We start from the raw sequence: 14821 nt of genomic DNA, 5'->3' as shown, positions 1-14821 counted from the left end.
AAGCACCCAATGCCTTTATTAATTTAAAATGGAGCAGAAAGAGCCTCACCCACAATATCAGCATGGATATTTGGGATATATTGGGAAGATAATGGAAGAAGAGATGGTTTTCCCTCACCCTTTGGATGCAGTCTTTGCCACTGTCATTGTCTGTAGGGGGACCTGTGCCTCTGAAGCTGTTGCATCTGAGCCAGGACAACACCAGGCAGCAGGGAAGAGTGATGTCTCTCTGGTGGCATTTCTTATCTGTCATGGCCTTTAAACTGACACAGCCTCTTGGAGATGTGGAGGAACATCCCCAGGCCACACCTTCACTTGGCGATGTCCAGCTTTGCCTCCTTCCTCGGCCCAGCATATGCTGAGATTTGCTTCTTGTTGTTCAAGCAGTGGGATATTTCAAGTTCTTCTGAATATTTTTATAAAACAACCATTTTTCCTTTTATAGTTTCCTGCCCTGTGCCAGCGGTGGCTTCTCCACAGCTTTATAATGGATGTGAACCACACATGAACACTCAACTCCAGTTTATCTGGAACATCTTCAACCTTTATCAGTGACCACATCACAACAACTCGTGGAAAATCAGCAACATTCTCCTGCTGGCTTCACAAAACCCAGAATTCCTCCAGGAGAGCCAAGAAGTGTGGCAGGAGGTGAGTGGGGATTAAACCTCTGTCAGGATCATCAGCAACTTCCCAGCCTGCATTCAGCAAGAAGAGCTGAAGCAAAGGTCGCAGAATCACAGAATCATTAAGGTATTTTCCAAATACCTTCAAGATCACTGAGTCAACCTTTCACCAGTCACCACCTTGCCAGCCAGACCAGAGCACTGACTGCAACTTCCACTCATTCCTTGAACAATGCCAGGGTTGGTGTTGCTGGAGGCAGGAGGTGAGACCCTGACACTGCAATAAATGACTTTTTTAAATAGTTACTCTATGCAGGGATTTTTTTTTTAATCTTTTTTTTTTTTTTCTGAATTTTTCTCTTTTTTTCTGCCAGAAGCTATTTGGAAGAGTCATCTTTAATTAGCTTGGGAATTGTCTATATGAATTTCTGCAGAACTAGGCAGAAGGTGTTTATTTCTTTTCCGTGCCTTTTTCACACATTTGATTGTTTCAAAGATTTTTGTTCCTTTTTTTTTTTTTTTAAGCTACTTTGTGACAGCCAGTCACCCTGGATTTCTTTTTCTTTTGAAATATTTCATTACTGTTCTGATGTGATTGTCCTCTAAGGCGCTTATCCTGTAACTTCCTAAATCCTTCAAATGAAACCAGGACAAGACTCTGGTTTCTTTACTTCCCTTGAATTCTTTTTTCTTCCAAACATATTTGAGTTTCTCCACAAGTGCATTTTGACCTAGATTTGTGATACCAGAATTTTCATACCACTTTGAGAAAATTGTTTTGCAAGGTTTATTTTTGCTCTTTTTTTTTTGAATTATTATTGATTATCACCCCTGTTAATAGTACTATGATGTCACAGAATCATAGAATTGTTGGAAGAATCATAGAATTGTTGGAAGAATTGAATTCATAGAATTGAAAGGTTGGAAAAGACCTTTAATCTCATTGAGTCCAACCACCAACCCAGCACCACCACCATGTTCATCACTAAACCATGTCCCTAAGTGCCATATCCACATTTTTTTTGAACACTTCCAGGGATGGTGACTCCATCACTGGAACTCCACTGCCTTTTCCAATGCTTTACAATCCTTTCCATGAAAAAACTCATCCTAATATCCAATCTAAACCTCCCCTGGCACAGTTTGAGGCTGTTTCTTCTCACCCTGTCAGTGCAGGCATCCAGCTTCCTTCTAGGTCTGGGTAAATTCCTGGTTGTGACATCCATAGAGAAGAACCGTAAGGACACAGATCCTAAAATTTCAGCTCTCAAATGGGGGAAAATAAGAAAAGATGGGGCTCTCCATGAGCCTGTTCTGCTGCATGTGTCCATCACAACTTGTGCTCAGTCCTTGTTTTTGGTTGCTGTGAAGGATCAGTTTCAGCTTAATCAATGTGCAGACACAGGGGATTTCTTTTGGAAATTATTTATTTCATTTATTTATTTATTTTTAAATAAGCCACTGGTCAGATGGTGTGGGCATCAGGAGATTTTTGCCCTAACAGATCTTTTTTCCTGCTGCCAGTACAGTCATGTCTGAATCAAAACTTCATTATTGACAACTTTTAAATAAATACACATTTTTCTTCAGTCAGAAGCTCTCTTTGAGCCAAACACATCTGAGATCTTAGCAAAGTAAAATACTCTTTAAAAAAAATCTGAACATGAAAAATAAGAAAAACAGCAAAAATATAAAACCTTTCCCTAAAAACCAGCATTTGTCCGTCCATAGGTGAGGACATTGTGATCTGTGATTGAAGATGAGGAGCCCAAAAGGCTGGAAGTGACCACACATGGCATCCTCTGTCCATCCCTCCCCCTTCCCACCCTCCAACTTCCATGACTCCTCCTTTCCCGAGACTCAACTCGCAGCCTCTCATCACTGCAAAGTCAAGCTGGAGGCAAAGAACTCAAATAATTTTCTTTTTATTACAACGTCCAAAGTGCTTCTGCTGCTCACATGATCTTTTCTTTTGCCTGTCTCATCCCAACAGCCCTCTTCACTCAGGAACTCACCAGGTCTCTCCTGTGCCACTTGACTTTAACCCTTCCTTCTCCTGTCCAAGGAACACTGTGCTCACAGACACCTTAGGCTGGGAAATACTCTGTGGATGCCTTTCCCCGGGGAATGTCATCTTAGTCCCCACTTTCTGCATCTGCTGTTTGTTGGAGAGGTCCAAAAGCAGTTGAAAAGATGGGAAAAAACATGAAGAAATAAGCTAAAAAATGTATAATCTATTTGTCCCGTCTCCTGAGACTGAATAACTAATTTTTCTGTGCTTCTCAGCCTTCCCCAGCTCCTTGCAGGCTCCAGATCCCCTCTTTAATTACCTTGTGAGCCCCTTCAAATTCCCAGGAGGTTTTCCAGACACTCTCCCCTCTTTCCCACTTATCCAAAAAGTTACCAATCACAGATGCAATGTCCTGGGCAGTGTCTAGATGCCCCATCTCTGAGAAGCATCTCCCCACCCCTCCTTGCCCCAGCAGCCCGTGGAAAGAGGAGCAATCTCTCCTGATCACATCTTGGTGAGGCGCAGGACGTTGAGGCGCACGGGCAGGAACGTGGCGCCGGAGGCGTACTGGATCTCCCGCAGGACGCCTTCCCACTTCTTCTGCTCCTCGTCGTACCTGGGGAGAGACAGGCAGATAATGGTGAGGAAAGGGCTCCTCTCCCTCCCTCCAGCTGCTCTCCGTAGGGGTGGCAGCCCACAGGACTTATTTGGCCACAAGAATTCGTGTGAATTTCTGCCCTGCTTTGGGGGACGTGGATATCAGCACGTGGTCCTGCAGGGGAGGGGATATTTTTCTTCTGGGAGTTGGGTTGATGGCACCAAGGCGAAACATCCGTGGTGAAGGACAGCAGGATCCTGCTGAGGGTGCCAGAGCACTGAATTGAGGGACAGGAGCAGCCAGTGCTGCACTAGCAGCCGTCACTAAAGTACTTTCTGCCCACCCCTCTTGCATGTAAGACTATCTGCTTCCTAATCCAGACTATCTGCTTCCCAACCCAGACTCTGCTTCCCAACCCAGACTATCTGCTTCCCAACCTAGACTCCCTGTTTCCCAGCCCAGACTCCCTGCTTCCTAACCCAGATTCTCTGCTTCCCAACCCAGATTCTCTGCTTCCTAACCCAGACTCTGCTTCCCAGCCCGAGCACTGGCTGTTCCCAGGGAGAGGAAGCATTGCACAGATGCTGCTCCACACCAAAGGAGAGTCTGGAACCAGCTCCAGGCAAAATGTCAATGCACAACAAAGCCAAAGGAGCAAGTTTTCCCTGGTCTGTTGCTGCGTGAGGCTGGGAGAGATCACTGAAGCACCAATGTGCCCTCCAGCATGGCACAGGGCAAAATTCCCAGACACTGAGTGCTGAGCCTGAAGCCTGCAACCTCCATCTCACACTGACGGCATAAAAACAGACAGAAACGATCTATTTCATCACTAACATCCCTCCCCTGCTCCCTGGGACAGCCCTGGGAAGGTTTGTCACCTCCAGACGTCGTTGAGCTCCGTTGGCACCAGCTCTCCCGACTCGGTCTCCACCGTGGCGAAGCCCCCGAGCAGGTAGAGCACCCCAGAGAGGCTGACCAGGCTGGCAGAGCTGCGCTCCTGGGGGAACTCAGGGAACGTGTCCCACCTGCCACAGGAGAGAGGGGACAGGTTCATCACAGAATCATCACAGAACCACAGAATGATGAGGTTGGAAGAGACCTCCAAGATCATCGAGTCCAACCCATGCCCTAACACCTCACCTAGACTCTAGCACCAAGTGCCATGGCCAGTCTTTTCTTAAACACATCCAGAGGTGGTCATTCCACCACCTCCCTGGGAAGAGCATTCCAGTACTTCATTATTCTTTTGGTGAAAAATTTCTTCCTAATATCCAACCTGTACCTTCCCGGACATACCTGGAGACTCTGTCCTCTGGTTCTGTCAGAGACCAACCCCACCTGTCTGCAGCCTCCCTTCAGGAAGGTGTGGGGAGCAATAAGGTCACCTCTGAGCATCCTCCAGGCTAAACAACCCCAGCTCCTTCAAACGTTCCTCAAAGTTAGAGCAAAGTCCTGGCCACCCCCACGCTGAGGATGGCCTCAATCAGGATTCAACAGCTGAGCTCACCATGGGACAGATCCAGTTGTGCAGGTCTAGGTGGGATGGGACCATACCCTGGCTGTTTTCAGGGAAACTGCTCCCATCATCATCGTTCATCTTCATTTTTCTTTGGGTGCATGGGCCAGTATGTCCCAGTGCTGGGGCAGCAGCTGCCAGGACCTGTATCCAGCTATCCACCCAAACTCAGAGGGTTCATTGTGTTGAGCGAAGCCCCAAGGAACCCAAGGATGGCACAGTGGGTGAAACCACTTTAAGGATGAACCTGAGATGATCCCCAGCTCAACCACAGTGGCTTTGGTGATGACCAGCTCTCTGAGGAACCACAGAACCCTAGAATGGCTTGGGTTGGAAGAGACCTTAAAGATTATCCAGCTCCAACTCCCCTCCCATGGTATAAACTGGAAGAACTGACATCAGGAGCCACAAACAAACTCCAGGATGGTTGGAACTTGCTGAGCCTACACCTGCACCTACTCCTGGTGTAACCACAACTCAGGACATACTTGTTGGTGGCAATGTCATAGACCTCCACAGAGTTGGTCAAACCAGAGTCGGTGACACCAGCTGCCACGTAGATTTTGTCCTTGTGCACGGTGGCCCCGAACAGGGAGCGGGCAGTTTTCATGGGAGCCATTTCCTTCCACTCAAACTTGGCTGGGTTGTAGACACACATCTTCTTCAGGCACTTCCTGGAGAAAAAGGAGAGGGAAAAGGAGCCTTCATTGCTTGCCAAGGGGTGGCTTTGCCCTTCAGGGGTTTGGGGGTGTCTGCTGGGAAGAAGGTGGGGTCTCTAGGTGTCAGGAGCCAGGACATCCCTCTGGCTGTCCTGAGCAGCCCAGACCCCTGCCAGGGGGCTCAGGGACCCTGGCACAGAGCCCAAAACACCTGTGGGTTTGATTATGACCTGTGGAGCAAGTTACCAACCTTAGATGAAGATCTGCAAGCCATGACAAATTAAGTAGAATAATAGTGACGTTATCATGGGATGGAAAAGTAGATTTTAGAGTTTCTGGTATGGGGGTTCAGGAGGCAAGATGGAGGGAACTGGGTGTGTCCAGCCTTTCTCCTTCTTCTTCTTGGCCTCTGTCTTCTACTGTGATGTTGGCACTTTTGGATTGGTTTAGAGTAGAAGTTCACTGTCTAACATAGGTGATGGGTATTGGAAAGGAATTGTAAACATTGTACACGTAGTTTTTAGTATAAAGACATAACACTGCCCTGGGGCAGGCAGAGTGCCTGAACTGTCCTGCTGGATGGACCTCGGCAGGGCAGGAGAAAATTTTTTATAGATAACAATAAACAACCTTGAGACCGAGAAATGAAGAGCCCTGACTCCTTCTTCAAGCGCCAGGCTGGGAAAAGAGACTTTCCATCTTTTCTTGGGGTCACTCTGACAAGCTAAAGATCCCGACATCTAGGGAGAATTTTGCTCCTTCACATTGGCATGAGGGGAGGAACACACCCCATTTGTTGGATGTGAACCCAAGGATGTCCCTGCCTGGGGTCACCACCTGTGTGTTACACATCCCCTCCTGCTGTATCTTTGTTCAGGAGTCCTGAGAGCTCAGCTTGGTGCTCACACACCTGGATACAGGTCCAGGCAGCCTCTTAGGACCTTTCACAGCCACCAAGGCATTGATTTATTGCTCCTCATCCACTGTGATGTTGCAGAATATCCTCAGTGATGTTCCTGTGGCCAGGTGGGCAGTGTGGGGATGTTCACACCTTTCAGACCATAACCCATCCTGAGCAGGACCAATCCTTGCTGGATTGTGGGATGTTTGCTGTGCAAACAGCCACATCTGTGCCCTGCAGGGCAGCCACTGTGATGCTCCTGAGAGAGGCTTTTCCTGCTGAGCTCATCTCCTGCAGGAGGGCAGGATGGGGTCAGGGCGGATCAGGTTTTTCCCTCCTGTTGCAAATACACGTCTGGATTTGGCTATGGTGACCACTCTGCTCCACAAGGCCAAGACAGGACACCCTAAAAGTGAAGGGGCTTCTTGCTCTTCAATGCGTCTCCTAGTCTTAGTGACATTTATTTCTTTGTGGTTTGATTTGGAAGGATCTTTAAAGAGCATCTCATTCCGACCCCCATGGGCAGGGCCACCTTCCACTGGAGCAGTTTCCCTCAAAGACCCCTCCAGCCTGCTTCCAGGGATGGGGCAATGCATTCTCTCTCCTGTAAGGACACTGCCATCATCTTCCTGATGTCCCTGTTGGCCTCCTAAGGTTTTGGAAAGGGCTGCAAAGTGAGCAGAGAGGGGAGGATCTACATCTCCCATCCCATCCAGCCCTCCTTGAACCAGGCTGAGGAGGTCCCACTGGTTTGGGGGATTGGCTCCTTGATTCTCCCTTGCTTTTTTACTTACTTGTCACTTCCTTTGCCCCCAATGACGTAGACAAGATCCTTGTGTGATACCACTGCGTGGCCATAGACTGAGTAGGGAAGGGGATCAGCCTCACCCCATTTGAAGGACCTGGAAAAGATGGGAAAGAAAAATATGGGAAATAAAAATATGGGTCAGAAAAAGGTGGGAAGCAAAGGGATTTGTAGCTTGCTGGATGGCACCTAGAGGACATGGCATTTCCCAGACCTAGAGGTGAGCACAGGGTTGGACTAAGTCTCAGAATCACAAGGTCTGCAATAGGGCAGGCTCAGAAAATAAATGTCTAATAATCCTAAAAATAATAATAGTGATCCTAAAAATAATAATAATGATCCTAAAAATAATAATAATGATCCTAAAAATATTAATGATTATTCTAAGAATGGGTGACAGTAAAATAAGCAGAGTATTTATGCTAATATCCATTATTTTCTTGAGGTCTTCAGGTAGGGATAGGAAGCAGTAATGACCCCTTGAACCTCTTTTTCTCCAAGCTGAGTCTCCTCAGTTCTTTCAGCTGCTCCTGGTGCTCCAGACCCTTCCTCAGCTCTGTTCCCTTCTTGGGGGTCACTCCAGCTCCTCAATTTCCTTCTTGTCATGAGAGGCCCAAAACTGGATGCAGGATTTGAGGTGCAGCCTCACAGTGCCCAGCAGAAAGGAATAAACATTTCCCTGGTCCTGCTGGTACATCTAGGATGGATGGATGAATGGATGATGGATGGATGGATGGATGGATGGATGATGGATGGATGGATGGATGAATGGATGATGGATGGATGGATGGATGGATGGATGGATGGATGGATGATGGATGGATGGATGATGGATGGATGGATGATGGATGGATGGATGGATGGATGGATGGACACAATCCACTGGCCCTCTTGGCCAGCTGGGCACATGGCTGGCTCATGTTCAACCAGAATAATATCAAAAAAATAAAACCGGAGATAGAGTGGTGCTGATCACATCTCTACCAGTTTCAAGCTGACACTCAAACCACCCGCAAACACTTAGTGGGGACAGACAAATTCTTTCCCAGAGTCTGCAGGGGCAGAAAAATGCCCTTCTCTGTGGGAATGGAACTGGTTTCAAATCTCTGCCTATAAAACAGACTTGGAGGCACACACACATAAATATAGACCAAGCAAAGGCTTGTTGGTGCCTGCTGCTCTGTCTCTTTGGAAGTTTCTGTCTCCTGAGAGAAGAACAGGATGGTGCCTTTTAATAAAGCTCATGAGCTAGCATGGGTCAGAGCCCATTGTCCAAAAATAATTGGATATTAAGCCTGATTTCAATCAGGATGAGCCATTCTGTGACACATCTGAAAAATTTAAAAACAAGCTTTTCTGTTCAAACCTCTTTTGGTGAGACCACAGTGAATGCCACTGATCCTTTAATCAATGGGGAAGAGCAGGAGATTCAGCAGAAGAAAAAAACACCTCTGTACATGTCTCACATGAATGTCTACTAATACCAATCCCAGAAAACAAAATATCCCCATAAAGGCTTCCCTCTCCAGGAGGCTCAATAAGGGAGCAGATGGAAGGAGACAGCTCAGAGCCCCAGGGCACAGCTTGAGGGCATTCCCAGCATCCTCATACAGAGTTCAAGCCCTTCTCCCAAATATTTTAACCCCTGGCAGCTGCTCCATTTCTCCTCTATCCCCCACCACCCCACGCTCACACTGGACACTCACAGGCGGTCGTAGCACAGCACTGAATCCAAGGTCTTCTCTCCCTCCTTCAGCTCCTTCCCTCCAACCACAAAAATTGAGTTTTCTGCCTCCCCCAGGCCAAAGAGGCAGCGAGGGGAGGGCAGGGGGGGCATCCCCAGCCAGTCTGCATCCAGGTGGTCGTACTGGAAAGGAACAAATGGTCATTAGTGTGTGTCCTTTCGATCAGCAAAAATCAGGGTCCAGAGGTGGAGGACAAAGTGTGTTCCCATGTGCAGCTTGGTCACTTCAGCAGCACTCCCTGCAATGCTCCTGTGGCTGTGCCTTTGTCAGCCTGAGCAGGATGGAAGACCTGAGAGCAAACCCAAGGCACAATTTGTATGATAAACCTTTTATGATAAGGCGTAAGAGCAGAGATGAGTCTGCAGCAACATTTTCTGCTCTTTTCATCAAAGCCTGGACCTTACAGAATCACATTAAAGTTGGGAAATGCCTCTGGGATCATTGGGTCCAACCTTTGACCAGTCACCTCCTTGTCAATTCCATGGCACTGAGTGCCACATCAGGCCATTTCTTAAACACCTCCAGGGATGGTGACTCCACCACATCCCTGGGCAGCCCATCTCAATGCCTGACCACCCTTTTCAGTAAAATAATTCTCCATGATGTCCAACCTGAACCTCCCTTGGTGCAGCCTGAGGCCTTACCTCTCATCCTGTCCCTGTTTGCCTGGGAGAAGAGGCCAACCCCACCTGCTCCAGCCTCCTTTCAGGGAGCTGTGAAGTGATAAACTCTCTCCTAAATTTCCTTTTCTAACTTGGAACAAGCTTGGTCATCTTTGGGTGAAGGACTTCTTGCTGCACTTACAATGGATGGCTCCTGGGACTGGAGGAATGGAAGCATTTCAATCCTAGAAATTTTCCTGAGCCTTTTCACGCATGGAACACCTCACAGTATTTCATCCTGGCATTTTCCATCTCTGCCAGGTGACAGGGTGCTGCCAGCAATGTTGACTACACAGATAAAGTGTGCCAGAGCAAGCTGCTGGATCAGATCACCAAATCCTTGGACATTTGTAGATCAAGGCATTGCCTCGTCTCCCACCCAAAAAAAAAGTTTTAAAAAAAGGAAAAATTCTTACACTGAAGACTCTGAGCACTGTGGCTTAATGGGAATTGAGGAAAAGAAAATTATTATATCTTGGTAGAGGAGGGAGGGATGTCTTGCAGCCAGTTTTGTGGGACTCAGGATGGAGCTGTGACGCAGCACTGCCTGGAGCATTGTTTGCCATGGGCTCAGGCCAAGGAGCCCCAGCCTGATGGGTTGGCTCCAAAGGCTCGCCCTCAGCTGGGTGCCTGTGGTTTTTTTCCCTTTGTAAGCTGTGCTCCACACATGTGTTATTTATAGTGCAACCCTGAGCAGCTCAGTCATCGGGGTAGTTCCTGCCTCTTGATGGATTCAGCATTGTTTTCGAGTCATAAATCTTGCAAGTGACAAAGAAAGGATACCCTTTCCCATCTGAAATGTCAATGGAATCATTTTACTCCTGCCAAAATCTGCAAGGCCCCTGGGATTTATCAGCATTTTTATATTTTGGTGCCTGTCCTTAAATCTAAATTATCCCTGACCTAATGCACCTGGCTTCAGCAGGGGGAATGTGAAATTTGGGGGGATAGAAAGAGTCAGAAGGTGTAGGGAGCTGTGGCACAGTGGCTTGTCATAGAGCTGCATGTCTAAATGTGTTGTTTGAGCTGAAAAAAAGGGCTCAAACCCTCTCTTGTTCATACAGCAACTGTGAGCTACATAATGACACTGATGTAATAAATTAAACACTGCAAACTGATGGCACTGTCCAGTCCCAGGGTTTGTATGATTCTCCCAAGCATGAGTGATATGGTGATGTGTGAAGAGATTCTTGTGGGGAAGAGCTGAAACTGGCCCCACGATGCTCAGGACATTTGTGGCAAACTGGGAGCTGATTAGAGAAATCTTGCTGTTTGCAGCTTACAATCATGGAGTACTTTGGGGAGAAGGACCACCAAAGGTTTTTCATCCAACCCACATGTTCAAAGGGCAACAGGTTGAGAGTTAGAGCAGTTTCCCAGGGCTTTGTGTAGTCAAATATGAAATGTTTCCAAGGATGCTGCCCCACCTCTGGAAGTGTTCAAGGACAAGTTGGATGGAGCTCTGAGCAGCCTGGTCTGGTGGGAGGTGTCTCTGCTCATGGCAGGGGCTTGGAGCTAGGAGATCTTCAAGGTACCTCTCAAGATTCCATAAAATGGCCTCCCAGGCCATTCCATGATTCTGTGACCTCTCTGGACCCTGGTCCTCCTCTGCTGGGAAGATTGAACTTTAGGCACAGGTTTGTCTGAATGCATTGCCCTGCTCTTCACAGGTAACTGATGGGGCTGCCCACACCACTGTCATCCTGGACTGTGCACTGTGAAGGGCTGTACCTCAAACAGGACACCCCCAGCACTTCCTCAGCTTTCCCACTCCCTCCTGCTCTATAAGGCTGGGGTTTCCTCCTCCTGGTTTCTCATTCCCTGGGCTTCACCTGGCCTGCACAACCCCCTGCCCCTTGTCAAGGGTTTGGAGCTTGGTCATCTTCAAGGTCCTTCTCAAGATTCCATAGAATGGCCTCCCCTATCATTCTGTGGAGGTTCTGTGACCTCTCTGGACCCTGCTCCCCCTCTGTTGGCAAGATTTACCTTTAGGCACAGGTTTGTCTGAATGCATTGCCCTGCTCTTCACAGGTAACTAATGGGGCTGCCCACACCTCATGGACTGTGCACTGTGACAGGCTGTCTCTCAAACAGGACACTCCCAGCACTTCCTCAGCTTTTCCACTCCCTCCTGCTCTATAGGGCTGGAATTTCTTCCTCCTGGCTTCACCTGGCCTGCACAACCCCCTGCCCCTTTCCAGGTGAGGACAAGCCTGGTCCCTGCAGGATGTGCAGCAGCCCCACTGATGGGGGCAATGAGTCAAGGCAGGGATCAGGGCTCTGTGTCTCAGCTTGGCAGCCACCTTCATTTTATCCTTTCTGCCTGGAGATGTTATTGTTTTTCCCAGAAGATGCGAGCCTGAGACATGTTATTGTTTCTTCCCAGAAGATTTGAGCCATGGAGAGGAACAAAAAAAAAGGATTTCTGGGTATGGGAGGAAGAATAGAGGATTTACTGGATTCCTTGGGGTCAGGAGGAAGGGCAGGCGCCTTGTGTTAGCTGTCTGCAGGGAAAGAAATCTGGGCTGCAGCCCAGGCTGGGGCTCAGATTGCCTGCACAGCTCAATCCAGCCACAGTTGGGTCATTGCTGAGTTAGAACAGCCCCTTTCCCTGAGGGTATCCCCAAAGACAGCTTGAGGTGGTTTCCCCCTCTCAGGATGGAAGTGGTTGAGGCTCTGAGCTGGCCCAAGCCCAACTCCAGGGGCAGGAGCAGGGAATGGGGCCGTGTTGGGGGGCAGGGACATGCCCTGTGTCCTTGGGGTGTTTGCTCTGTGGCTGCAGCTGCTGCTGCTCCTTTTTCAGCACCTGGCAGCATCACCCTTGGCTTTTCCTGGGGTTCACAACCAGGGAAGGCAGGGGATGCAAAGCAGAACCTTTGGGTTCGTGGGTCTGATGCCACAAACCTCCCAGTTTGTGAACCCTGTGGCAGCCAGGGCTGGGCCAAATTCACTGTTCTAAACAATCCTCTCCTCTGGATTTGGATCAGGAAGGCTCATTCCTGTTTCCTACTCCTTCAAACCTTCTCCCTCAACTACCACAACAACCTCTTGTAGTGTCATCCTTAAAAATAAAGGGAGAAGAATCTCCAGGAAAGCAACTCAGATCATTCTCCTTCATTTACAACTTTAACATCACATGGCAACAAATATTATGGGAGCTAAAGCTTGGTGATGTTCCCAAGTGGTCAAAGAAACAAAAGAAAGATAAAGGTAGTACCTGTAGGAAGTAGGAGCTCATGGGATCCTCTTTGTTGTCCTCGTTGTAGTACAGTCCTCCGACAATGAAGATCTGATTCTCTTTGGTCACCAGACTGACGTGGTTCTTTGGGATTTGAGTAGACAGGGAGGCAAAATAGCACTCGTTGGCACTGGGGTCATAGGCCACTGCTCCACTGTCGCTCACCATGAAAATAAGGTCCTGGAGGAACATCCCAAAGCGCATGGTGTCATTCAAGATCCCAGGGAGAGCATCCTCCTCCGTATCCTCCCCTTCATCCACAGTTCCATTGACAACATCCTCCTTTGCCTGATTCTCACTGCTCTTCTTCACTTTCTTCTTCTTCACCACGGTGAACTTGCCTTTCTGGGCGTCCTTCACCATCTGCAGCTTCTTGAGCAGCTCGGGGCTGGACTTGACCAGGGCGTGCTTCTCCACGTGCTCCCTGATGAAGTCGCCGGGCATGAGTCGAAAGCGGACGCTCTCGAAGATGACAGGCAGGGCCTTCTGCCGGCTCTCGCGCTCCTTGGCCCCCGCCCACTTCATCACCACCTCGAAGACGCTCTCCTCCTTCTCCACGTTGAGGGAGTCGCTGGAGATGACGGCGATCAGCTCGTCGGGGGAGAGCTGGTAGAACTCCTCGTCGCGGGAGACCAGCGCGAAGCGGTCGCAGATGAAGTCGCGGGCGGCCACGGCCAGCCGGGCGCAGTCCAGCATCAACCCCAGCCGGAAGATGGCCAGGCAGTTGCTGAGGCAGAGCCTCTTCTGCAGGAAGGACACGCACACCGTGAAGATGGAGGGGATCTGGAACATGTTGGCCACGGAGAAGATGTCCTGCACGTTCTGCTCAGTGATCTCCAGCTCAGAGGTGTAGATGTAGTGCAGGATCTTGCCCATGACGTCTGGGTCAACATCTTCCAGGCTGACCTCCCTCTTCTTGCTCTCTTCCATGTCTGAGAGGAACATGGCCCGGAAATAGGGGCTGCAGGCTGCCAGCACCAGCCGGTGGCAGGGAAACTCCTTCCCTTTCACTTTTAAGACACAGTCCAGAAACTTATTATGGTCCAACATGTCTTTGAGTCCGTCCTGGAGAAGAGTTTGCTGGTAGAGACGCAATTCCTCCACTTGATCAAGAGGCAAACCCATGGTGGCGAATAACCGCTCGTTCTTTGCCCCAATCCTTCTTTTATGGATAAATATTGGTGGCCGTACCTAAACCTGAGTAAAGAAAGCAGAGCTCTCAGCCTCACGGGCTTCCAGACCGCTGGCACACCGGGAGTGTGAAACCTTGCTATGTTCCCAGCTGTCTGTGCACTTCAGCTTCCAGCTTTATATATAGACACAGCTCTGCAGGGCTTAGGGAATCCATAGTGCAGCATGTGTAAGCCGATCACCCTTTAATATGACACATTGGACAAGGAGGAAGGGAGGGCGGCTGGGGGAACAGCTGTAATTCCAGCCCCAGGAACTCAGGAAGGGTCTGGCAGCTCGTGAGTCACCGCGGGGAGAGCAGCAGGTTTGGCTGCTGTGACACCATGGGTTTGGGAAGAGGGCTCTGGGTGAATCTCACAGCCCAATTTGCTGTTTGGGTCATGGGTGGCAAGGCTGGGGCTTCCTCCTGATGATGCTCTGAAAGTGCTGGACTTTTAGCTGTGCTATGAATAGGCCATGAAGTCAAAGCTGGAAGGATGGATGTGCTAAGGGAAGGTCTTGTGTGGGCTTTGTGGCATCCCCAGCTCCAGCCAGCTCCAATCCAGGCCTGCTTTGTACAGGTTTGTCCTTTGTTCTCCTCTGGAGTCACTTTTCAGGGGTCTGGAAAGAGGTGGGAAATGGAGATAGAGCTGTTTATTTACAGCCCTGTGTGGGATACACCATCTGAGCTGGAAGTTTCTTTAAAATCTTCACTAAAGCAGGAGATTTGAGGGTGGTGGGAGAGGAATGGCTCTTTTTCCCTGCAGTAGGTGGTGGAGTCACCATCCCTGGAGACATTAAGGAAAGACTGGGCCATGGTCTGGTTCAACCCCAGGTTGGAGTCAACCCCAGAGCTCTTTTCCATCCTCACTGGTTCTGTGACTCTGTCA

General features: G+C 49.0%; 1 protein-coding gene across 1 annotated transcript; it reads right to left on the bottom strand.

Moving 5' to 3' along the window:
- Positions 1-2035: 2035 nt before the first annotated feature.
- On the bottom strand, positions 2036-14017 carry KLHL40 (kelch like family member 40). The gene is made up of 6 exons (XM_059475071.1): positions 12741-14017; positions 8823-8983; positions 7106-7213; positions 5240-5425; positions 4114-4260; positions 2036-3253 (listed from the first exon to the last, which is right to left on the bottom strand). The coding sequence occupies exons 1-6, from the start codon at positions 13884-13886 to the stop codon at positions 3142-3144; spliced, it is 1860 nt and encodes a 619-aa protein (XP_059331054.1). The 5' UTR covers positions 13887-14017; the 3' UTR covers positions 2036-3141.
- Between the last annotated feature and the right edge of the window lie 804 nt (positions 14018-14821).

The sequence above is a fragment of the Ammospiza nelsoni genome, chromosome 1 (assembly GCF_027579445.1).
Source record: "Ammospiza nelsoni isolate bAmmNel1 chromosome 1, bAmmNel1.pri, whole genome shotgun sequence".
Taxonomy (NCBI): Eukaryota; Metazoa; Chordata; class Aves; order Passeriformes; family Passerellidae; genus Ammospiza; species Ammospiza nelsoni.
The sequence above is the reverse complement of the archived record's forward strand: the minus strand, read 5'-3'. Positions and strand labels throughout refer to the sequence as shown.

Excerpts from the sequence above, each read along its gene's own strand:
- KLHL40 (XM_059475071.1), bottom strand. The coding sequence starts at position 13,886 with ATGGGTTTGCCTCTTGATCAAGTGGAGGAATTGCGTCTCTACCAGCAA. Across the intron at positions 8,984-12,740 it reads TGAGCTCCTACTTCCTACAG|TACGACCACCTGGATGCAGA; the intron begins GTACTACCTTTA and ends GTTCCTTTCCAG. Across the intron at positions 4,261-5,239 it reads TATGACATTGCCACCAACAA|GTGGGACACGTTCCCTGAGT; the intron begins GTATGTCCTGAG and ends CTCCTGTGGCAG.